Here is a 24,856-nt window from a genome sequence, read left to right as displayed (position 1 = left end):
TATCTGGCCCAGGCTGTGTTGAAGTGAAACGCTGCTACATCGCTTCCAAGTGCTAGCTCTTTGTTATTGTAATCAGCCCTTTGCCTGTACGCACCCACCAATATACACATGTTTGTTCGAGCAGACACAGGTGCACACACACACACACACACCAGCTAAGCCACTTTCTGTGCTCATTTTCTCCTCCTATTTGATGTGTAGATTAAAGCCAGTTTCTCCACTGAGCTCCCTGGCTGTCTCAGCATTTCTCCTCCTACTCAGAAGTATATCTTCCATATTCCTCTCTCTCATTTGCTTCATTTCAATTCCCAGTTTCTTCACAGGTTTAGGGAATGATAATATATCATAGCCCAGGTTTATTGTGTTTAAGAAATCCTCTCTTTCCCCCGCTCTTTTACCATATCTGGCTTTTGAACTTTAATGAGGTGTGCTTGTAAAAAGTTAAAGGTCTCTGGTCACTCGTTGTATCAGCCTCATTAAGCGCCTTGCTGGTCAATAACTTCCACGGCTGATTGCGCCTTACTGAGAGAAGAAAGGTAGAGACAATCCTCTGGAGGGATGGAGAGAAAAGGAAGCAAGCGAGCGAGAGAGAGAGAGAACGAGAAAGAGTGGGCATACGTTAGGGGAGCAGAGGGAGGTGTTTATCGGGAGCAAGTTGGGAGGAGAAAAAGGACCCAGTATGCAAACAACAAGAGACATGATGAGCTTTTCATGAATAAGGAGATAAGAGAGGAATTCCTTTCACGCAAAGCACTCTTTCACTCTCCAGGGACAGGACTGAGTTGGATTTGAGTGCTCAGACTTGCGTAAAGACTAGCAAAATGAACACACACACACACACACACACGTGTATACAGGCACATACACACTCGCAAAAAGCCAAGAAGACACAATGGGGAGAATAACAAGCATCATATACCATCAGCTCAGGGTTTGACATGGCTTTCAGGCTTTATTACTGATAGAGTGTGTATGCGTGTGCATGAGTGAGCTCCCTTTTGATGTGAGTCTCTCTCCCTCTGTCACTCACAAGTGCATCTATACGTGGTCGCGCACTCGTTCGTACCTGGATGCGTTTGTGTGCGCGTTTAGCTGACTGTGTGTGACTGACTGACTGAGTGTAGGTGATTGTCTATATTTGTGTGCATGAATTTGTTACACAGAGTTATCTGCGGTGAGCAGACACACCAGCAGAGTGAGTGGTGGGGAAAATCCTCTTTGTAAAGTAGGTCATGGAGTTAGCCGCCTAGCACTGGGATAAGCTTGCTTTAGCTTGTCTGCTAATTATGCTGCCGCCCTCTGTGCTGAGTCACATCTGCAGAAAATGCTCTAAAAACAGACAGAGGAGCTATACGGCAGGATGCACAGGGGGCAGTATCATCAAGTTGTGTGAGAAGGTCAAAATAACAAAAGTTCTAGTATCTTCAAAAACATGGATGCACGTGTTCAGGACCTTTTTAATACTTTAACCTAACCTTAGTAGTGCAGTCAGTCATTTTTGAGGTCATTTTATACATAAAAAATAATATTGTACATATAAAAAAAAAATACATTAATTAGTGTGCAACAAACTGATGTGTTCTCATGAACTTTGAATGAATCCATTAAAAATACACAGGAGCAGGCATTGGAAAACCTGTTCACAAAGAACACACAGAATATGAAGTCGACATCAAGTGATGATGAGCTGGTCCTGATGTTTCTAAACAAGCAAAGGAAGAAACTGAAATTCTTGGTTCATCCATTTCTAATGAGAAGGCAGCAGCAGGGAGAATTTCATGGTTTAATCCGGGAGTACATATTTCAGGATGTCAGTGGAGCAGGTTAAGCTCTTGTTGGCAGAGTTAGGACCACACCTGAGGACGCAGAAAAACGATTTCCCAGTGCAGACTGACTCGAGCAGCGTCTAGCTGTGTGTCTGAGGTAAAATAGTATTATTTTACTATTTGTATATTTTGTACCACTGCATTTTTGAGCTACGAGTCCACTTGTTCCCAAAGGCAGTGATCAGATTGGTCCGTTATCTTTATTCGTATCCGAAAAGTCTGGAAAATCAAGCTGGGTTTAAGAAAAATGCCACAAATTGGTCCAGCAAAACTATGTGGTCGGCATGAATGAATAGGTTAGTCTGAAAAATATTTTTAAGCTTCAAAATATTCACATGAATTTTACACGCCTGGTGAGTAAAGGCCTTCAGACTTCAGATATGAAGGTTCATATTTTTATCGTCTAAGAAAGGGTCCCCCCCCTCCCCCCCACTAAAGAAGTAAAAATCTTCCTCTTCTTGAAATCAGGACTTTAACACGTGAAAGTTTGTATAAGCGTGCTGATTTATTCCTGATAATAACAAAGTTACTGTCAGCAGATGAGAAACTCAACAATGAGCCCACTAAACAACAACAGCTAGTTTTAAGTTAACGTTATGACAGTTAATGTTACGCTTGAGTGTCCTAAAAATCACACGTTCCCTCTGATAAACAGTTTGATTACGTTCTCACATCATATGAGAGTTTATTCACTAAGCGTCAGAGTCCAACAATGATAGGTCGACTTCAAAGAAAATTTCACGTACCGAGAGAAAAGTTCAGGATATCCTCAATGACTCATTTCAGTGTTGTTGTCATAGACACAAGTGAACTTCACTGACTCATTGACTTGTATCAGAATTTCTTCACAGTTTTACAGCCTGCTTCAGAGTAAATACATGTAGACACCAGCTGAGGTGAACAGCAGACTTATAGCCTACAGTCAGTACAGATGAACAGTGGCCACCATAACTACCATTATACCCTTGAAGTAGGCAAAAAAAAACAGAACTCGGTTAACTGCAGTCTGCAATCTACTGACAACTAGCAATGATATTTTACACACTGTAACGTTAAGATAATTTCCATTGACATTTAACAGTATCCCAATCACAATTTTACAAATGAAATTTAACTTACTCATATTGCAAATCTGAGGTACCTGTACTTCATTGTCCATCTTATTTTTTATGCCATGAAAATAAAGCAACTGACCAAAAGAATAAAACATGCTAATTTTAAAACAGTAGCAAAGTGTTAAGTAGAGGAGATCGAACATATTTTGTGGATTCATGATGGGTTGAGAAACAAAGCCAGTCATAGCTTGGTAGTGTGAGGTGAGGCAGAGACACATGTTCATCAAAAGTATCCTGATATAAACAGTAGGGACAAGCCCAGATCTTTGCTTAGGGATAAGAATTTTTAATTTTCTTTTTTATTTGCTTGTTTGCTTGTTCGTTTGTTTGTTTGTTTGTTTGTTTGTTTTTTAAGGGAACATGTTTAATATTAACATTAGCATTGTATCAGAGTTAGCTTAGAGCTAATTTGCATCTGCAGTCCCTTGGTGGGTTACAAGTAAAATATCACAGCAATAAAATATATAAAAACTGAACTGAATTATAAAATGCATTGTTTTTAAAGCTGACACTAGAGTTGGAGGTTTTAATGATACTGTGGCATTCCACCAAGTTGGAAATCAATACTGTCAGAGATTTTGTGCTAATTAAACTACAGTCCCTTTTCACCAAAGCTGTTTTCATTTGCTGTAGTTCAAACTAAATAATGGCTGATATTAATCTGATGTTTATGTTGTACCTATGAACATCTCATCAGTGTGACACTGGGTCAGAATGTTCAACATCAGATCCCCGAAACTGGAGGATCAAACATCGCTCCACTGATGCATTGACCTAATAGCTGATGTTTATGCAAATAAACTTAAGTTAGTCAACCAAGATGACAAATCAGTTTCTAATATAAAGGTCTTGTTTTACCCAACTAAGAGTCAAATACCCAGACATATGAAAACAAAAAGAAACAATGGAAAGGCTGGAACCAGAGAATGCATTAAATATTGCAAATTTTACAGTAGACAAGTGTGCTCTCCAGGGTCTTTTGCAGAAACACAATGAAATGGGGGTGATCTGCCAAAACAAACAAAAAGCCAACAAGCAAGTGTTTCGGGGTGATTAGCCAGCCCCATAATATATGCTAATCAAGGATCCAGGCAGCAAAGATGCATGAATTTCTGTCTATAAGCTGCCCAACAAGCAATTGAAGCAAAAATAATAATAAAACAAATATTATTATGTTGGTCAGCAAATTTCAAAATCAATACATGCTTAATGGATCAGCAGTCACATTAAAGTAAAATTACGGTGGCAACCTCTTTGCGACTAGTAAAAGTTAGTGGTTGACCAGTGATTGCAGTTGTTCTCAGACAGGTTTGCACATTACTGTATAAGTACAGACAAATTGCCAACACATTGAAATCAGTCTGAATTGTTCTTTTCATTTCCCGTTTATCATCACAGATCTGGTCCCTGCCTTTGAAAATGGCAACAAAGTCGCAAGTTCATTGAACAAAGTTGCAATAATTTTGGTCATACTATGATAACATAAGCTAGACGGTTAATGGAATTGTTTATGATATACTATCTTCAAAGACTTTATAATAATAGCTCATAATAAGCGCAAGCAATTCCAAATTCCAGTGAAAACCAGTGAAGACGGTGCTGGATGTTGGAGTTTAGAAACATCATTAATGCAGACAAAGTTTCTACAGACTCCATCTCTCCCTTGAACATCTTACTCTCACTCATCTTTGCATGGATCATAAAATTTAAATGCACTTTCAATCAAACACACCCAACATTTTTATGTGCAGAATAACAATGCATAAAACAGCAAAGATGGCTGCGTGTGTGAGGCGAGAGATGCAGACATGCAGAGCCAGCTAGGAGTGTGTGTGTGAAAGGGACCACAACTGTCTTTTAATTGACCTCTTCCATCATTACAGATTCTCTCTACAGAAGTCTTGAATGAGCTGTCCAGTCTTTTATCACTCTCTCTGTCTTTGTCTCTGCCATTTCTCACCCTTGTTTTTCATGATTTTCCTTACACTATACTCTGTCTGTTTTAGTCTAATTTTTCAAGCGAAGCCCCGCTGTCCCCACCCACCACACACACACACATGCACACACACACCACTGTCTGCTGACTGTCTGTATCTCTGCTTTACATTACATTACTCCCTGCTTGTTTGGGGGCACTACTTAGATGCCTTAACTACTGACCTACATACCTTTCATATCTTGCATGTGTCTGCAGAAGGGGGAAAAAACCAGCTTGCTCAATCTGCTGGGAAGAAAGTGATCTTGCTTCTGTCAGTGTTGGTGTCAAAAAACCGCCAGTATCTGTTTTAATAATCTCTCCTGTTAAAGGTTTTCTGTTTGCACTGGTGTTACTAGATTTAATGTTGAAAACACAGTCATATGGATTTTTTTTTCCAGTAATTTCTCAACCATCAAGAATCAGTGAGCTGCACAGAAGACCGGCCTCAGAGCAGGATCAGACTGATGCATGCTGTAATTAATAGGGAAATGATTCAACATGGAACAAGCAATTAACTGGCTGAAAAACAATATAGTCTGTAGGAGGAATAGAGGTCGGGGTTATAAATTAAGCATTTAATAGAGAGCAAAGTAATGTTTTGACACACTGAATGTCTTCATTAGAGTGAAAAGAGGCAGCTTTAGAGGCAGCCTATTATGCCCAAGCCAGGATTTCTTTCTTTCGTTCTTGAAATCTTAATAAAGCAGATTTAAATGATTCACACAAAATAATCCTTATTTGGGTCCTGGCAGACACAGCCCCTCAGTTCATCATCTATATGCAACAATCTCTTTCACAACCCTTCCCCCTCCCTTTAAGCCAGCTTTCTTATGATTGGCTGTCCCTGGTAAACAAAAGGTTTGAACAGCAGGTGGGTGGGGCTTCTGTACTGTAAAAGCCTTAGTTTTTAGTTCATAGGTCCTTTTCTAAGCAGCAATTTTAAGCATTGTAGCTCAGGTTGATTAAACAGAAGCGGCCCCATTCTATTTAGTGTTTCACAGCTGTTTCCTGTCTTAAAAAACAGAGCCATAATTAATCTTACTGGTTAATTAGTAATACCTGTGTTTACTTAGCAATTATATGCGAAAAGACTACTGTGAAAAGAGCTTATGTGGATTGCTTGCACATGCCCGAGCTTATTATTTTTAGCTCTGGCTTTGCTAAATAAGAGAGACTAGCATCCTAACAGTGTATATACATGACAGAAAATAAGGATATAATACAAAATAGTACATCATACACACCGGGCCCAGTTTAAGTTTAGGTTGGTCAGTGCATATGTCACAAGATTCTTTACAGAAATCTGACTTTCAAATACTTTCCAAGTGGAGAAGTTGACCTATTTGTAGTTTTACATGAAAGGCACACATATCGCCAAAGTCATTGGGATTTCTGCTCCGGAGTCCTCGAATATCTGTGTCAAATTTTGTGGCAATCCATCCAGTAGTCAAGCTGATATTTCACTCTGAGCCAGAGTATTAGATTCACAGACTGGTGGAGGGATCCACCGAGCGATATTGCTTTGCTATCCCACGAGCTGTAGCGTGTCTAAAAATGGCAACCATGATTATCATCCAGCTGTATTCCTCAGCACGGTTTATCATGGCAGGAGATGGATCCCCACCTGCTTATAATGAGAAAATCACTCGTACAGAAAAGAGCAGGGGAGAGGGCTTTGTGTGTGTGTGAGTGTGTGCATCTTTGTATCTTTTGGTGGGTGGGTGGCATGTGTGTGTGTTTGTGGTGTGCAGATGAAACAGTGAATGCCTGGAAACCGGGACAGGGTCAGAGGAAAGGGGTGACACAGCACAACCCCTCTGGCTGGTGTGCGCATCCTGTCTACCTATCAGCATTTAGCAGACCACCCCTGCCTCCTCTTATCTGGATGGAACTGATTGGGCCTTCCACTAGTCTCTATGGCTGGCTTGTATGTGTGTTTTTCCACCACAGGTGCTGGGTTCCAAAAAAGAAACAGATGTGCTCATTTTGTTATTCACTCAGCTAGGGTCCTTTATATATTTGGTGTCTTTTCCCACTGAATAGGGTGCAGCTTCTACTTTTCTTCCACTCGCTGTGTTTAGAGGAGACTCGCAGCTCCTGGACACGCTGGCCTTTTTCACACGGACTCCCTAATCTCCTTGGCTCCCTGTCAGTCAGACCGACAAGCGTGACGCACCCCGTCCTCTCCTCCTTTTTCCTCCCCTCTCTGTCTGTCTCCCTCTCTGCCGTTTATGTCCCCTCAAAAGCCCCAAGCCTTTTCCATCCATCTCAAAAATCCCTCTCTCCGCATGTGTGAAAAACACACTGCACTTTGGTACCAGCATGTCCTTCTGTTTCTCGCATGACATAACACTCGCTCGCTCATCTGCACCTCGCCTAGAGTCTGAACTCTTAACTGAGAAATTAAACAGAAAGGTTTGAGGATCAATTTGGTGGCTGAAGGTCACCTCTGTTTCTGAGCGATAAAAAGGCTTAAGCTATTTTGACAGCTGGCAAGCTTTCACCTGTTCCCAAGCTTTCCCTTAGGCTTGAGGCAGATGCACAGATGAAAAACAGTTTTTTTCTCTCTCTTCTACTTTTGTAGATTTTGTCAAACTAAAAGAGACTCAAAGTTTGCACTGTTGTTCACAAGCTACCTTACAACATCTGTGCACTCCATTTGTTCCCATTGTGTCTTTTTGTTTCCATTTCATTCTTCATTCAGTTTCTTTTTTTAATCGTGCATGTATTTTTAGTTGTCTGTCTTTTGATTTACTCCGGGATTTATGTGTTCAATACTTTGTTTTCAGTTGATTTTATTGGAGGATTTGACCCATTCCCACTCTACCATGTCAATGAGAAATCATCTCATCTCCTCTTAAAGCCCATGTACCCGTAAGTACGAGTGCGCTCTCATCCCATTACATGTGTATTTGTCTCTGTGCGTTGGAAGCATATTTATGTGACCTTTCACATTGTTGTTGGTGCAAGTTGTGATCGTGAAACTTTTACATGCGTTGGAAAGTGCAAGAAAATAATCTCCACTTTCATGTCCGTGCCAGAGTTTAGTGTCAGCATCTCTAGGTTGCAACACAGCGTTTACTGACAGAGATTACACAGAGTTGCTTACTCAGTATCTGGAGAAATGACTCATGTCTGGGGAGTAAACTAGTGTCTGAAACATGCTACATCCTGTCAGTGTGCTTTGGGGAATATGGAGACCTTTCATAGCACTGTGTGCGTGTGCGTAAGTGTGTGTGTGTCCACAGGCAGCTACTGGTAGAAAAACACATAAAAATATGTCTACAATTGGATTAATCACTTAAGTCGTGCAGAGGAATTAATAAAAATAAGCCTGGGAAGTAATGTAATAATTCTCTGCCAACATGAAATTAATATTTTATTAGCTTCTTGACAGTTTAATCAACTCTGTCTCTAATAGGAGGAAGTTTTCATCTCCCCTCTTAACCTACTGAGAGTTACCTGTATATCCTGGAGAAATTCTTCTAAGTGTGTGTGTGTGTGTGTGTGTGTGTGTGTGTGTGTTTGTGTGAATAGAAATATCTTTTTCCTTTGGTTGTTCAACAAGTCTTAAAGCTATGCCCTTTCTGTCTATCTTTTTGTCCCTTCCAGGTCTACGTAAATAGGAGAACATCCAGCGGGGAGGTGATGCAGCAAATTCCTACAGAGACAAAATGGTTGCTTTGACACAAACGTCCCAGTGCGCTTCGGTGCACGAGACGTTCCTCCCTCTTTTGATTTCAGTCCTTTAAACGTGTAATTTGCTGATGTACTGCCCAGAAAAGCCAACATTTCTCTGTAAGGGTCCATCGTGACGGGTTTAGGGAGCTGGGGAATTGCAGTAAAACAAAGCATGTATTTAGAGGTATTTGTGTATTTGGGCAAGTATCAATCATTTTGTTCGTGTTGATTTCTCTGCTGTGCTCCCACTGCTGCAACCTGCCCACAATGGGCAAATACCCCCCTCCCAGACTGTGACTGTATAGAACATGTACAGCTATTAAATACATTGTGGATGTAATCAGGGGCTGCCCATCATTGCCAGTCTGTGGTGCTGTGTCTTAGAGGACTCACTGATTTAGCATATTATTGCTGGTTTGGCTCAAATCTTAGCCAGAGTGGAGCCTGTGGAATGAGCTATTGTGTGCTGTCTGTTTACTTTAGGCCAGGATGTGTGTGCATAAATACAGAAGCAGAGCAGGAAGAGACAGGGGAGTGTAGAGGTAGAGGGTGGGGAGGGAACAAAAGCACCAAACCTACAGGGGCATCTGTCAAAAATAGAAAATGTAAATAATGAAAGTGGGAGGGTTAAAATTAGCTTTTGATTTAGAGTTTGAAAATGTGAGCTATCAAGAATGCAAAATAGCGTGAGCCTGCAAGAGGCATTCAAACACAAAGGATGGCATGCGAGTCTTAGTTTTATTTCGGGAGTCTTATTATTGTGACTATTTTCACCAACAACAAAGTCGGTGTTTCTGAAGTGTCAGGTGTTTGTGCTCAATGATACGCTGAAAGCTTTGTTTTCACGTCAGTCCCCCTCTAACTACTGACAGATCTGCCAAGGGTGATCATTACACACACTCAAACAAAGGTTACATAGCATATTTTTAACTTGAAGAAAACAATAGAAGTTGTTTCGTTGTTCATATTTAAGCACAACAGTGCTGAGATGTCTGGGTATGGTCTTCAGTGTAGAAGTAGCGTGGCATATACATGAATAGATCAGAGAGTTTTCTCCTGTCACTTCAGCAGTTTAAATTAAATTGTCAGTGTTAATAGTCGCAGCTGTGATTGTTTGAGAGCATGTTGGGGTGTTTTTTTGTTTTGTAATTTTATGCATATTAAGTAATAAGTAAAAAGCAAAACTGGTGTCTTTAAATTGCTTTATATAAACTGGCAACTTAAATTTCTTGTATTCTGACCCAGAAAAACGACAATTATTCAAATGAAATGAAATGAAAAAGTTCATATCTCCCATACTGATTGGTAGCACTTCTTTTGTTCCTGTTAGTGTCATCAAGAAGTCAGATTCGCTCACGCCTTACTGGTTGTGTGAATCACTACTGCCCTCTGGTGTTCATAGTATTCATGTGCAAATTTCAAGGCTACTGAGTTTCTGCTGCATGCTTAACCTTCCATAAAACTCCCTTTTTTTTTTTAGCACTTTCCCTGGCCAGGATTTGTTTCTTATTTTTGTGTTGTCATAGTTGTATTTGCCTTCAGTTGTATGCTACATCATATAGACTGAGATTTGGTCCATTTGAAAGTAATTGCATTGTGTTAATTGATTGGAATAGTTGGCCACTTGGCTTGTTTTCTGTGGAAGTTTTTTCATTTCTGTTTTCAGCAACTTCAGCTATCAAGTGCGTGTCAGAGTCCTCTGTGATCTTAAATGTGCTTTACTGCCAGACAAACAGTTTTTCAACTGTTAGGATTCTTAAAATGATCTGAATACTGTTTCCATTCGATTGATCACCTCGCTGTCTGAGAGATGCAATAATTTTTGTGTCATTGTTTCTTTATAATTTAAAGTTTACACACTCCTGGGAAGCCAGCTAGCGTGTGAGTAAAAACACAAAGCACCTCATATTGTAACATAATCAGTATTAACAGGAAAATGCTTCTAAAATCCTAATGTAAAACAGGTCTTCCTCTCAGTGCAATACAGCCTTTTCCTAACCTGGTGACTAGTATTAGTTGAAACATGTTATATTTGTTAAATTTCCACTGAAAAGAGTCTATCTCTGTGTAGATACTTTTTGTTTTTATAGAAAGTGGAAATGGTTCTTTTTCTCTTCAATTTTGCGTCCTGTGTTCCTCCAACCCGATGTGACCTGAATTTGTATTCCTATTTATCCAGAACTGTGCTTTGTGCTCATGTAAATATGTGTTTGTTAATAAAAGAATGTGCTCTTTTGATGGTCCCATGTGTCATTTAGTAGGTAATTCTGTTTTTGTAAAAAAATAAAAAATAAAATCCAGAAGCTATAAATATGATGGCAGCTTGAACTGTTTATTGTAGAAAATGATCTGGTAACCCTGACAAAATAAGCAATCAGCACTCTTTATTCTTTCCAGTACAACAGAAACTGGGGCCTGTGGAAAACTCAAGGCCACTCATGCAACACCTGTATAGGGGTGGCTTTTCACTACAGCCTTAGGACATGAAAGCACGGACGCTGCCTCTGATGACAGCTCTGCAGATGGGGCAGTGACGTAGGCTGGCAGCACAATCACCACAAACCACCAGATGACCACAGGGGATGAAGACAATGGACACAAGCTTGTCCATGCACACTTTACAGGTCCTCTCCTCCTGCAGCTGCCTCAGCAGCTCCTCTGGACTGTTTTCCTTAACTGTTGGGAGAAACCGATGAAGACAAACACACAAACTATTTGTTCAAGCACAATGTTGTAAGTCAAGCCTATAGTAATTATACACATTTACTGTTTAATTGGTTGATTTCAAATAAATAAAACTACTACAAGCACAAAATTTTGATCTTTTTTGAAAATCTTTGAGATATTGACTGCTGACCTTTCTCTCTGACAGGTGTCTGTGTTCTTACATTTCCAGCACTGGAGCCTTGCCTCATCTCTGGGTCTGATGTATGCGAACATTAAGAGTCAGTCAGATATATTCGGAACTTAAGGATCCATTAAAATGGTGAATTTTCCTTAATAAAAACAAAACCATTTGAATTCTAATTGAAATACAATGGCTGTTGAACAAATACAGTGAAAGGAAAAGTAGAAACCCCCACCCCCCCTTTCTATTGTGAAGTGGAAATATATACAGTAGCAGAAAATGTATGTAAATAAACTTAGTTGCTTTCTAACAATGACAGCTACCTCTGCTTCGAGGCCTGCTCTGTCTGTCTTCCTCCTCCGCCTGCAGTACATCAGTAACCAGGTCAGATACAGACGTGTAATGCTGGCCTGTCAGAAGGTACTTGGTTTGGACCAGACTCTCCACCAGGCTGGCTTCAAAGCCCATCTGGAGCACAGACTGTACCACAGGAGAAAGCATGGCCGATGAAGCTCCCAGACCTCCAACCAGATCTGGGGATCAGAGGAAGGGAGATGCCAGGATGATTAGAGAAGCAGCAGCCTTCACTGGACACTATGTGAATTTTATACTAGTCTAAGCACCCCACACACTCTACCCTCTATAAGATAATGTGTAAATAATTGCCAAATTGTGCAAGCTTACCTCCGTCTGCCAATATATAAACATTTCAAAGCACAGACCCCTTCTGCATTTCAGCTGCTATGGATTATAATTGTGCTTCCTTCATTGTATGGAATAATTGCCCTGTCATGCCTGCCCTGCAACCATGAGCAATAGTCAAATGGCTTCCATAGCTCTCCCTAATTACTTCAATTTTAGAGCAAACATTAGCTCAGGTAATTGATCGCCCATTAATTTCATTTTCAGCTGCCCCCAAAGCAATGAGAATAGAAAGAAATGGACCTGCTACTCAGTGGCTAATTTAAGGTATTAAATCGAGTTTGTGAAAGGTATGCCTTTATCCATCAGATCTGTATTTCAACAAAAGTGGTTGACTTAGGAATAAATCAATCAAGTGGCCGCAGACCTCTTTTCTCTCTTTGTGTGACTTGCAGTGCAAACAGAAATGTTTGATCCCCCTTTTTCTCTCTTGTGTGAACAAGCAAGACTGAGTGTTGATGGTTTAAATCTTTGCTATATATAGAGTACACATATATAATTAGAGACATGAAAGCAGAAGGCTGCTATGTTGTTAATCATATCTCCTCAGCAAAAGTTAGATTTTTGTTTTTTATAGGACTTACCGCCTCTGGAGCTGATATCTCTACCCGAGGAGGTCTGTGATCCTCCCTGGAGAAGTAATATACTTTTTTTTTTTTTTACAGATTTAAATGCAGCAGTGACAAACTACAGCTCATTAATGTGCAGCTATAATATCTCCAATGTTCCAAATAGATAAGAAGCAAAAGGTCTCACCATAGTGTCATCCAGGTGGAAATGAGTGTCCTGTATGTTGCTGATGTATTCCTGCCCCCTCGTTTGGATTAAGAACTCACATCTGAAAACAAAAGCTGCTTTATAATCTACAATATACAGACACACATTTATGCATATGGTGTATATGTGTATGTCAGAGATTTGGCCAAGAGCATCTTTTCAAATATAATACCACCTAATTATTTTTTCAGTTCATTTCTCAAATCAAACATGAAAGATCTTGATAACTCTGGCTGTAGGTTTGTGGTAATTAGGTCATGCTGCAGAACGAATTTGGGACTGATCACGTGCATCTCTGATGATATTATGTGATGCGAATTTTGACATCCAGAGTGACTAAAACCTTTGCACATTTCTCGTTATAAAAAGAAATATTGCCATGGCATGACACAAAAAAAGCATTCAGCTGATGTTTCAATATCTGCCTGGAAATGTCCTGTTGTTACCGTGGAAACCATTTGGCATGTTCCTGCCAGGGGTCGTCGCCTGGCTCCCAGTTCCTCAGCCCTCCGTCGCAGTAGAAGCATTTGACATTGTCACCGTGACCTGCGATAATATAAGACGGCTGTGAAAAGGGAGCAATGACACACGCCCACTTAATCTTCGCAGCTTTAGAACGAACTCAGAAAATCTCTCACGCACCAAAGGAATAAAATACATGCAAAAACTATAACCTGAACAAATTGTAATGAAGGTTAATCAAGCCTTCCCTGATACTGTCTTGACAAAACTACTTGGAATGCTGTTCATGATATTGTGTCCACACCCTGTGTACTGCCTGAAGCTGTACACATCCTACCTCTTTAGCAGCTCCAGCTTTGTCTAGGTTGTTCTGTCCACAACATCATGAGTCAGCAGGACAATTGTACCATGAACTCTCACACAGTGGGGTTGGTCACTCTAGCAGTGACAAGATCTGTGCTGGATATTTTACTTACAAATACGAGTAAATACTATAGTTTTGCTCATCGTTTGTTAAAAACAAGAGGTGATCAGCATTATTAGGCTTTAGAGTCAGACATTTGAGTACCTGTGTAGAAAAAGCCTGCTCTGGCAAGAACATCGGGTTGGATTGAGGCTTCGGTGGGCCAGTTGTGGAAAGTGGTGAGCCGCGAATCCTCTGCTTCCATCTCTGGGTAGACTGCTTGCCCAGCTGTTCCCTGGTCATCCATAGTCATCCTCTGGAGCTGACTCAAAAGCTGTCCATCCACAGAATCTGAGGAGTCAGCTTGAAGTGGGATATTTCCTACAGCTCGACCCAGAATGAAGCTGCAAGCAGGGAAATGTCTTTTATGCTCAGTGGCTGGGCTATCCCCTTGTACCCAGCATCTTAAAATCCCTCCACAGCAGAAACACTGTACTTTATCCCCAGGGCCTAGAAAGAAAAACCCTGCCTTGGCCAGATCTCCAGATGTGACAGGTGCATCTGCTGGCCAGTTGTGAAAAGTTCGAAGTCTCTCTCCTTCTCTTCGCATCTGAGGCTCCTCAAGGATGTGAAGCATAGCTTGCCTGTCATCCATCATTGTGTAGCATATAGGTTTCCCTTTCCCTTTTTGTTCTGTGCCAGTCATCCCTTTTGCGGTCCATAGTGGAGTGCACACTGAAGGTCAGCGCAGCACATCCAGTTGAAAATAATGTGATCAGCTGCAGGGGGCCTGCACAGTGACCTACAGGAGACTGCTTTCCAGAAAATCCCCCAAATGCCAGAATATTTGCTCTTTGATCCTTGAATGAATGACAGCCTGAACATGCCATGTTGCTCCGCCTCTTAGGAAAACACTGCAAAACATTTCAGCGGCATGCCTTTCCCTAATAACTAATAATTTTTAAAAGGATGCTTTTCTTTAAACAAAATAGCAGAAAACAACTTAATGTATAGATCATGAGAATACAGGTAAATAAAAATGAGAGCTTGCACAATAAAATGTGAAAACAAATTGCTTAAATACACAAAATAATAAGATGTGTCATCTTCTTTCTTGGAAGGAAAAAAGTGTACATTTAAATCTAATTAAAAGACCTTCTATCTAAATAGTCTATAATATATGGGATGTTGAATATCTAGATGATGAGCCACGAGGCAAGCCAAGTCGAAACATAACCTACACAAGATGGGGAAAATAAAACAGCTCTTATAGCGACTTTGATTTGATTATAGATAATCAAACATTTCACCATCTATTTACACTATACACAGTAAATAAATTTGACCTTTGACTGAGTTTAGGGGATTGCGTATGTCTCGTTGCTTCCTCCTAGTGGTTAAAGGGTGTAACATTTACTGCACAATTGCATTTCTAATCTATGTAAAATTAGCTATACTAAAATAATCATGACAACTCAACTGTTTTCCTCACTGTGTTTCAGGCTGATTATATACCAAATTCATAACAATGGGAAACCAGTGGCGCTGTGCACACAGTCTCACATGAGCGCTGTGTCTGACTGAACTGTCAGTTCTAGGGGGCCTGCAGAAAACCACCAGCAGTCTGCTGACACCTCCTGGCGCTATTTACACCCACAGGGGATGCAGAAAATAGCACTCGTGATACTGGAATAGTACTTATAGAACTAGAATTATGTTTTTGTGTTTTTTGTTTTATTTTGTTTTTTGTTAAACGACTTGGATTTATTCGTTGCTACCATTAAATCACAGCCATGGATGCACTTTGCCGATGGTAAGGATGCCTCAAACTTTTGCCACCCCGTGGGGAACGACGTGAACTACAGCGGCGGCTCAAAGCCCGGATGGAGCAGCCATTGGGGAAGTGTACAGGGCTTTAACGTAACTGAGGAGGTCTCTCTCTCTCTCTCTCTCTCTCCCTCTGTGGAATTAAAAAAAAAAGACAAAGTAAGAGGCGACCGAAAATATTCACGGTCGGAAAGGCCCGTTCGGCGACACGTACCATCAACTTGAATACCTTTACCGGGGACTTGACTGCTTTCGGACGCAGTATCCGAAGCGACTGACTTGAACTGTGGAAGTTGGGATACGTCCACACAGTGGAAAATATACAGCTGAGCCTGCGCTACAACTGCTAGCCACACGCTAAGCGGCGCAGCTAGCCACAAAGCTAACTGTAACTGAGCTGTGAACTTGCTTTTCAAATCACGGGGGTTGCAATTCAGTCACAAGCTCAGGCTCTGTGAGAATCCAGGGATTTGCTTAATGAATTATGTCTGCCACAAGCATTGACCCTCAGGTAGGAAGGACGACTTACTTCGTCTGTAGAGAGCTTCTAGGCTACCTCACCCGCTAACGTTAACGATTTATTGGGCTATGGCTATTGCTCGGAAGTGCTAGCAAGCCACTAGCATTTGGCCGGTGCTTGTAGCTAGCGAGTTAGCCACTTTCCGTGAAATTGCTAAATGTTTTATTGGACGAGTAAGAAAGATGACACTTTTGCGAAAATATTCAGGCTGTTGTCAGATGTATCTTTAACAGAATCGATATGTTTTGTTGCCTATTGGGGACGGGGAAAAAAGTAGCAGCCAATACCTGAATACGTGAAACCCAAAGCTAGTTAACGTCAACAGATTTACATAAAGGCTCAGGCTAACTTATTCTTTAAATAGTAACTTTTATAATGGAATATTTTCTCGTGTCTGGGCTGTGAAAAATATTTGAATCTGCTAAGAAACACTAAGCTGAAAGCTGCATTAAGTCTGATGGCTTTTGTAGAGCCATTTTAAGGGAGCTATGGTAGTTAGCAAAGTTGTATGTGGATTAGAGCTATCATAAACTGGTTATTTAAATAAACAGTTAATCATAGACCATTACATTGTACAATATGTCAAATAAAAGTGTAATTACTATACACCTTTTAATATAGAATAGCGTAAGGCAAGTGTTTCAGATGGCTCTCTTCGGGAAGTAGTCTCATGTTCAGTTTCTAGGCAATGGATAGGTAACATTATGGGTTGTACTCACAAGCTACGTGTGATATCTCAGGCCGACTCAAAATAACTTTTTGGTCTTCTTTTCCCCCCTTTCCTATGATTTACTTGGACACAGAGATCAAAGGGACAAGCATCTAAAGGTGAGTTGTGGATGACTGTATCAAGATAATTACTTTTTACATCTAAAGACCAGGACAAATTAAAGGAAAACTTTAAATGCTTGGCCTGGAGATATCCAGTGGATCTGTTTTGCTGTTGTGGTTTGAGTCCACTTATCACCTTAGAGGGAAGAGTATCTGAATTACTACAATATTGTTCTTGAAGATCACCTTTGTTCTATGACGAATAAGTTTAATTAGATGTCAGTGGCCTTTTTTGGATGATAGTACCCTCATCCCTCAAATATAAATTATATGCTACCAGAGCCATGTCACAAGTAGCATATGATTGATTTTTGAACCAATGTCTTGGACAGTGCACCATCACCATTATCATAACACTAAATATCTTTTAGTACAATGTTTTTACAGTCCCCCACCCCCCAGACACAGACACTTTTTAGAATAAATGCCAACTTTCATAGATGAACTCTTTAGAATTTGGCAGATTAAGATTGGGTCAGTGTCCAAAATTGTCCTTTTCCACATGTAGCAATTAAAGGAGATAGTTTCCCAGGTTGGTACTACTTAAAACACTGTAACAACATGTAACAACATCTGTGTTACAACAGACCGAAGAACCATAGTCTGGTTTTACTTAAACCAGTGAGATTGGCATCCTTGTCCTCTCTGTGGTGTGCAATACCATATTTCTGAGTAATTAGTACACTATGCTGGAGATTGATACAGTGTAATGAAAATTTATAGTTAAAATTATCTAATTGGATTGTCAAACTACATTGTTTATTGTGTTTGACACTGGTAGATGAATATCTACATTTAAAGGTGATATCCTTTCCGCTAGCGATTTTTAAAAAAATTTATGCTCTTATTCTTCATAAGTCAAGTGTTAACATGTAATACAAATAATATTAAAGCCAAATGGCAAAATATTGTACTATTTCACATTCAGAGGGACATACTAGATTAGAATACCTTTGCTATTAAAAATAAAAATTTCAGAAACCTCTAAATTGGTAGATTGGGGGTGTCAAACACAAGGCCCGTGGGTCAGAATTAGTCTGGCAAAGACCCCGTTCCGGCCCGGGGGATGGACATTTAATTGGCAGTTGGCTGGCAGAATGTTTTTATTTGTACAGACGGATCTCTTACATTTGTGGCCTTACATTTGTGTATATGGCCTATGATGTAAAATTTGACATCCTCCCTTTCCTGTGGATTCAGTAACATTTTTTGAAGAATGTGGCATTTGGGCGAACGTGTTTTATTTTTATGTTTACATACGAGATTGATATTTATGAAATGCAATGATTTATGTCTCTTATGGTTTGGCATTTATTTAGTTCATGATTTTATAGTAAGGGCACAAATCCATCTCTGCAGTATGACACACACACACACACACACACACACACACACACACACACACACACACACACATAGCCTAGAAAATAGCCTGCAAATTTTTGCAATATAATAAAGGGTGGGGGGATAAAGGTTCCAATCACTGGAGATGCACTATATTCCAGTTTACATTTCCTAAATCCCATGTTGATAAAATTTCACATCCTTCACACACTTTCCATCCACATTAACAGTCTTTTTCCAGTGAATACTCCCATTTGGAAAATATATATATAAATCTTATAAAGTTTGTATCTGTCTTGTGTGAAACTTGTATGAACACACAAGAGTGAAAACAGATATAAAATCCCTTGAAAAATTATATAAATGAAACCTGTATGTTTTGGATACTTCCTAAAACAATATATGAAAGTAATGAGAAAGTGGCCACTTTCATGAGTAAATCATATAAGCCTTATATGATTCACTATATGAAGCAAGCCAAATCTGATGCAAGTCTTTTATAATTTTTTTCTATTTCTTTTCCATATGGGCCAACATAATCAGAAACCCTTGTAATCAGAGTGAATTGTATCATACCACCAAATTGTTAAAAATTGCAATGAAAAAGCTATTTTGAAAAGAACCTGCTTAATATTGTTTTGAAGGCACAATAAGAACTTCCTGTTGCTTCAAAATTGCTCTCATCTCACAGGTGAGGGGCACACTTGTGTCTCCAGAAACTTGGTATTTTCAGTGTAAAACACAAAAGTCCTGAGTACTCAGAGCCTTAAATATCAAAATGTAGTTTTTGACGATAAATCACATTTTTATTACATTATTACTCCACCTGTGCCTCAAAATTCTTATTACTGCAGCTGTCCAAAACAATGACTCCTTTGTACTGTAATGTTGTAGCTGATTTGTGTAAATGAACATTTTTTTTTTTATCCCAACCAATTATTACACAGAAAGATTTACTTGCAATTTATTATTGTTGGTTCTTCATGAACACTGATATTGGTATATTTGATCTGCTGCAGCTTTTGGACAGACAGGTCTTAAATTGTGCTCATCTCAGGTCTGGCTGGCAGCAGGCCACAAGCTCATCCACATCTGGTTGTCTGGCATGGTTTGGCAGTTTTGGTGTAATGTTTGGGGTTTTTTTTTTTTTTTTGGGGGGGGGGGGGGGGGGGGGGGGGTGCTTTTGGAAAAGCAGAGACATTAAAAACTGATTAAACTAACATTTATAGAACTAATATGTTTGAGAAATCGAAGACAGCATCAGTGTGATTTGATTTTTGATTTTGTAAAAATATATTAAGAGTTTCATACAATCATAAGGTTATCCCTGAACACACTACATCTTGAAAGCTAAAAAAGCTGTTGCTATATAGACCTCAAAACATAACTGCATCCTCAGTACAAAATAAGTTTAAACGATCCATTAATGTTTTGTTTTGTTTTTTTGCAGTGCAAAATGGTTCACTGCATCAGAAGGACACTGTCCATGACAATGACTTTGAGCCATACCTCACTAGTCAATCAACTCAGGTAAAGTCTGCTCTTCAGCTTCTCTCACATGAGTTGTAAGAATGTTATTCATTATCGAATGCCACAGCATGGCAAATGTATGCACAGTCACTTTTTATAAAAAAGTGAACCTTGTAACCTACGCAATGAAATGGGATTTGTTAAGAAGCCTTTAGCTATTTACCTATCAAAAATCCACAACTAGCAGAGTTGTATTTAATTTGTTGTGGGGTATTTTTAAGTTTAACTCAGTTATTTGCTAATGTTGTGATTCTGACTTCTATTCATTCAGAACAACAGTTACCAGTCCATCACCGACCCTTACTTGCCAAGCTACTACGCTCCTTCCATTGGATTTCCATACCCCCTAAGTGAGGCTCCCTGGTCCACAGGTGGTGACCCCCCTATTCCATACCTCACCCCATATGGACCCTTAAGTAATGGAGACCATCACTTCATGCCGGACACAGTGTTTGGCCAGCCAGGGGGCCTGGGAAGCAGTATCTATCCCCACAGGTTTAACTTTTTCCCTGAAAACCCTGCCTTCTCTGCTTGGGGGACGAGTGGCTCCCAGGGCCAGCAGACTCAAAGTTCAGCCTATGGTGGCAGCTATAGCTATCCTCCCAGCTCCCTGGGGGGCACTCTGGTGCCTGATGGTCAGACAGGGTTTCACAGTGACACCCTGAACAAAGCCCCTGGTATGAACAGCCTGGAGCAGGGTATGGTTGGCTTGAAGATCGGTGGGGATGTCACTGGTCAGGGGTCAGCAGTAAAGGCTGTAGGATCTGTGATTGGTGGACCTGCAGTGGCAGCCACAGGAAACGGAGCAACGCCGATTGGAATGCCCCCACCTAAACCCACCTCTTGGGCGGCCATTGCCAGCAAGCCTGCCAAACCACAGCAGCTAAAAGCTAAGGTGAAGCCAGGGATGCCCAACCCAGGGGGAGCTCTTCCCCCACCACCCATCAAACACAACATGAACATTGGGACCTGGGAAAAGGGCCCAGTGACTAAAGTAGCCACAGCTCCACTGCAGCAACAGCAGCAGCCTCTTGGCCTGCCTCATGCCATGCCACCTCAACCCCCCATGCAGCAAGGACCCATGCAGCCCCCTCCTCCTCAGTCTTTGGTGCAACCCCAGATGCCACCTATGGCCTTACAGCCCCAGCCCCCCCATCACCACCAGCCACCACCCCAGCCCTACCAAAACCACACACAGCCCCCACAACCCCAGACCCGCTGGATTGCTCCACGCAACCGTAACCAAGGTTATGGCCAGGGTGGACCTGGCCATGATGGTAGTGGTGTGATGGGTGTGGTTGGTAGTGGGAACAATGGTCCCCAAGCATCTTCCAGCCAAGGACCTTGTGGAGAGTCGCACCCAGTGCTGGAGAAGCTGCGGGCCTCCCATAGCTACAACCCCAAGGACTTTGATTGGAACCTGAAGAATGGCCGTGTTTTCATCATTAAGAGCTACTCTGAGGATGATATTCATCGCTCCATCAAGTACTCCATCTGGTGCAGCACTGAGCATGGCAACAAGCGGCTGGACTCAGCCTTCCGGGCCATGAATGGTAAAGGTCCTGTATACCTCCTGTTCAGTGTCAATGGCAGTGGTCATTTCTGTGGTGTGGCAGAGATGCGTTCACCAGTGGACTATGGGACCAGTGCTGGTGTTTGGGCACAGGACAAGTGGAAAGGCAAGTTTGATGTGGACTGGTTGTTTGTTAAGGATGTGCCTAATAGCCAGCTGCGCCACATCCGCTTGGAGAACAACGACAACAAGCCAGTGACCAACTCCCGTGATACCCAGGAGGTACCCCTGGAAAAGGCCAAGCAGGTGCTCAAAATCATTGCCACCTACAAACACACAACCTCCATCTTTGATGACTTCTCCCATTATGAGAAGAGACAGGAAGAAGAGGAAGAGGTGCGCAAGGTGGGTACAGTCATCTCTCTGTTATCTTAAAAATAGGATTTTGTACCTTTTTAGTGGAAAACTGGTGAAAGTTTCTTTAGATAATTTGACTCTTGATTTGTTCCTGATCTTGTTTTTGTCTGTCTCCTCTTTGCTCTTTTTTGACAGACTTTTGAACCTGCTCAGATACAGAACCGCTCCTGGTTGGATCAGGTAAAAAGCTGACTTTTTTTTTTTTTGCTGTTTGATCAGCACTTTAAATACATGCAGACATCTGTTCACCAAGAAATGCTGCACTTAGTTTGTTGTTGTCTAATGATCATATGAGTAATGTTTGAGTAATTTTTTGTTTGTTTGTTGCTTTTGTTCTTTTTTTTTCTGAACAGGAGCGCCAGAACAGGAATAAACAATAGAAGACATCTATCCTTGGCTTGATCAACAGTTACACTAGGACTTGATTTAAAAAAGACAGAAGATTATGAAAATGCAAGCAAACCCTTCTTTTTTTTATTTTTATTAATTTAATCCTGGTGAATCTGCCATCATTGACACTTGTGCTTTTTTTTTTTTTTTTTTGCCCCATGTACCACCACGTTTTGTGCAGGGATAACAAGCTGATTTAATGTATTACCTAGCCACCACCACCACCACTCTTTTTATTTCAGTTTTTTATAAACATTTTTCTTCCCATTCCATGACGTACTCTTCTCTCAACAGACTGGTTTTCTCTCTCTTGCCCACCCACTCCCCCCTCTTTACAATTGAATCAGGGTTTGACTGCACCATGGAGGAAAAAATAAATCTGCCACTTTATATTTCAGTACAATCAGGAACGGATGTGTCCTGCCCCTATTTGTCCATTTGGGGGCAACATTGCCATGCTTCAGAGGTTTAACTGTGCCAACAGGGTTGGAGGATCACAAAGGCAATGTTGGACTTGGAACTGTGCGATAATAAAACTTCTTCAAGGTTTTATCTATTTTTCATTCAGATCGACAAAATCTCTATTTTTTGGCTTACTACTGACAATTTTCATTTCAGAAACCTGTTTTCTGGAGCCTTAACATTTTTTTTCTAATTATTGGTGACTTCTCAAAAGAACTGCTCAAACAGTGACACTGCTGGAGAAATCAGGGATAGTGTGAAGTCACACGGGACTCGAGACATTTCAGAGGAGGAATTGCAAAGGCCTCTGGGAAAGAAATAATGGATGTGTCCTCCACAACCAGAACTCTCACCATTTAAATCAAAAATTGTACTATTGACATCCTTCACACCCCTCTGCTTTGCTTTCTTTTGATGTTTGTCGTGAAGGGGTCCTTTGTATGTTTCATCAGGAGATTCTGCTTGTGTACACAACCCAGTCTGAGAGAATTGTCGCATCCACCACCTTAAATTACTTTATCAGATTTATGTAATGATGTAAGTGCTGCATTGAATCAATTGTTGCTATCATATTTTTGTTCCACAAAAAGGGGGAAGGTTCCGATATTTGTCTAGTCACCGTCATTCTGTCTTAATCCTTTCTTTGTTTTTTCCTTTAATTTGGTTTCGCTAAGTCTATCATGTTGGTCATAATGCTAAGCTTTAACGTAGGAGCCTATATATTCATGGAGAAAGCCTAAAAATGTATAACCTAAAAATTAATGTAACTGATTTAATATCAAGTAAGAAAAAAATACGAAGAATGAGATGTGGTTTCTGTGTGTTTTTTGGATGTTGCGATTATAGTTTGTTCTAGACTGAAGCCATTGATTATGATACTGTAAACTACATTGAGGTATGTTTAAAAAAGAAAAAAAAGATTGGATATTAAAAAATAAAAAATATTAATAGATGTGTGTGCCCATGCATGGCAAGCTGCATAATGGAAGTCTGTTGGGGATGGCTGAAGTATTATTTACTCTGCAGCTTGTTTTTTCGGGTGATGACGGGTGTTCAGACGCCCGTTTTGGAGCATTCACAGCAAGATTATTTGTGAGATCAGTTGGTTCGCGCCTCGTGATTAGTTTGAGATTGTCATTTAATCTTGGACTGAAAGATTACAAAGATGAAGAGAGGAATTCATGACTGCCTTTTTGCCTTTTAAGGGATTTTTATTTTTGTTTCTCTCGTCTGTGTAATTCTTATTTTTAATCTGTTGTGATTTTACAGTGAGCTAATTCAATTTTCAGATTCCACTTCACAGTTCTCTGAAGTCGTGTCACCTTAACAGTAATGTCAGGTAAACATGTCCTGGAAATAAGCTGTTTGTATTCTCAGATTATGTTAGATTATGTGAGTGTTGTGCGATCTGTCTTGACTGTTAACACCGTTAAAACATTGAAATGGCACAAGTGCTGCACTGTGCTGAGGTACTTCAAATCATTTGAACTGTCTGCTTCACAGCAGTATTTTCCAGGTGTGTGTTTGCACCTGACCAGTGTAAACCCCCCCCCCCCCCAAAAAAAAAAAAAATCATTGAGAGAACTGCCATCTAACAGTAGCCTTTGTTCTTTGTCTCCTCATTTTTTTATTTTTTATTTTAAATCTGCACTAATCAATAGCTAGGTGGATATAAGCAATACGGTGAACATGTTTAACTTCACCATCACCGCTCTCACCAAGTAGCGTAAAGGCAGGGAAAAGCTTAAGGATGCCGCCGCCAACCCATCGCAGCCACAGCCGTCTTTCTCTCGGGAAGCGACTGGTTGTGATTGTAGGACAGGGCCTAAATGCATGTTAATGTAAACTGTCAGGAAATGTTTGCTGCAAGAGGGATGTCAGGTTAGCCATGAAATTATATTTATTAAAGGATCAATGAAATACAAAGTACTAAATAAACCTTATCTTGTAGGCCACAACTGTAGTGACGATACCTTGTTCAAAAGATCTATCTTGGTTTTCTATCTTAAAAAAAAAATCAAGCCTTAATAAACTGTCCATTCAGAAATTACTTCGTCTTGATCTCATGAATTCTTTGTGAGTAACTAAACAAACATGTGGCCTTATATAATGAGTGAAATCTCTGTAGTGCAGCCTGCAGAGCTTAAATGTCACTGAAAGGTTTTCTTTGCTGCAATTTGTTTTTCTTTGTGTTTTTCACCATGATGCTGACAACAGTGTAAATACTTTA

The 24,856-nt window shown here is 40.5% G+C and overlaps 3 protein-coding genes across 3 annotated transcripts in view; 2 read left to right on the top strand and 1 right to left on the bottom strand.

The window, feature by feature from the left end:
• The window catches only part of nkain4 (sodium/potassium transporting ATPase interacting 4), a 52,501-nt gene extending 43,521 nt beyond the window's left edge, over positions 1–8,980 (top strand). The window contains exons 6-7 of the mRNA XM_085344393.1: positions 7,709–7,793; positions 8,532–8,980. Of these exons, the coding sequence (XP_085200519.1) occupies positions 7,709–7,793; positions 8,532–8,541 (95 nt within the window). The 3' untranslated portion in view covers positions 8,542–8,980. The remainder of the gene's footprint in view (positions 1–7,708; positions 7,794–8,531) is intronic.
• A 2,096-nt stretch (positions 8,981–11,076) lies between these two features.
• birc7 (baculoviral IAP repeat containing 7) lies at positions 11,077–14,498 on the bottom strand. Its single transcript, XM_085345174.1, has 7 exons — positions 13,958–14,498; positions 13,374–13,473; positions 12,907–12,988; positions 12,735–12,780; positions 11,772–11,981; positions 11,458–11,523; positions 11,077–11,276 (listed from the first exon to the last, which is right to left on the bottom strand). The coding sequence occupies exons 1-7, from the start codon at positions 14,496–14,498 to the stop codon at positions 11,077–11,079; spliced, it is 1,245 nt and encodes a 414-aa protein (XP_085201300.1).
• A 1,188-nt stretch (positions 14,499–15,686) lies between these two features.
• On the top strand, positions 15,687–24,168 carry LOC146611096 (YTH domain-containing family protein 1-like). Its single transcript, XM_085343890.1, has 6 exons — positions 15,687–16,130; positions 16,943–16,967; positions 19,765–19,844; positions 20,116–21,762; positions 21,910–21,954; positions 22,128–24,168. The coding sequence occupies exons 1-6, from the start codon at positions 16,104–16,106 to the stop codon at positions 22,152–22,154; spliced, it is 1,851 nt and encodes a 616-aa protein (XP_085200016.1). The 5' UTR covers positions 15,687–16,103; the 3' UTR covers positions 22,155–24,168.
• Positions 24,169–24,856: the final 688 nt, after the last annotated feature.

The sequence above is a fragment of the Diplotaxodon limnothrissa genome, linkage group LG20, assembly GCF_057381915.1.
Source record: "Diplotaxodon limnothrissa isolate DT_005_m linkage group LG20, D_limnothrissa_male_GT1.1, whole genome shotgun sequence".
Taxonomy (NCBI): Eukaryota; Metazoa; Chordata; class Actinopteri; order Cichliformes; family Cichlidae; genus Diplotaxodon; species Diplotaxodon limnothrissa.
Note: the sequence above shows the minus strand (reverse complement) of the source record. Positions and strands in the feature narration are given on the sequence as shown.

What these genes read in the sequence shown, in the direction of transcription:
- birc7 (XM_085345174.1), bottom strand. Translation starts at nt 14,498, where the DNA reads ATGACTGGCACAGAACAAAAAGGGAAAGGGAAACCTATATGCTACACA. An exon ending in TCCACCTGGATGACACTATG is followed by an intron (nt 12,781 to 12,906) that starts GTGAGACCTTTT and finishes TTACTTCTCCAG; the next exon opens with GGAGGATCACAGACCTCCTC. An exon ending in GACACCTGTCAGAGAGAAAG is followed by an intron (nt 11,277 to 11,457) that starts GTCAGCAGTCAA and finishes TTCTCCCAACAG; the next exon opens with TTAAGGAAAACAGTCCAGAG.
- LOC146611096 (XM_085343890.1), top strand. Translation starts at nt 16,104, where the DNA reads ATGTCTGCCACAAGCATTGACCCTCAG. An exon ending in CCACAAGCATTGACCCTCAG is followed by an intron (nt 16,131 to 16,942) that starts GTAGGAAGGACG and finishes ACTTGGACACAG; the next exon opens with AGATCAAAGGGACAAGCATC. An exon ending in ACCGCTCCTGGTTGGATCAG is followed by an intron (nt 21,955 to 22,127) that starts GTAAAAAGCTGA and finishes TTTTCTGAACAG; the next exon opens with GAGCGCCAGAACAGGAATAA.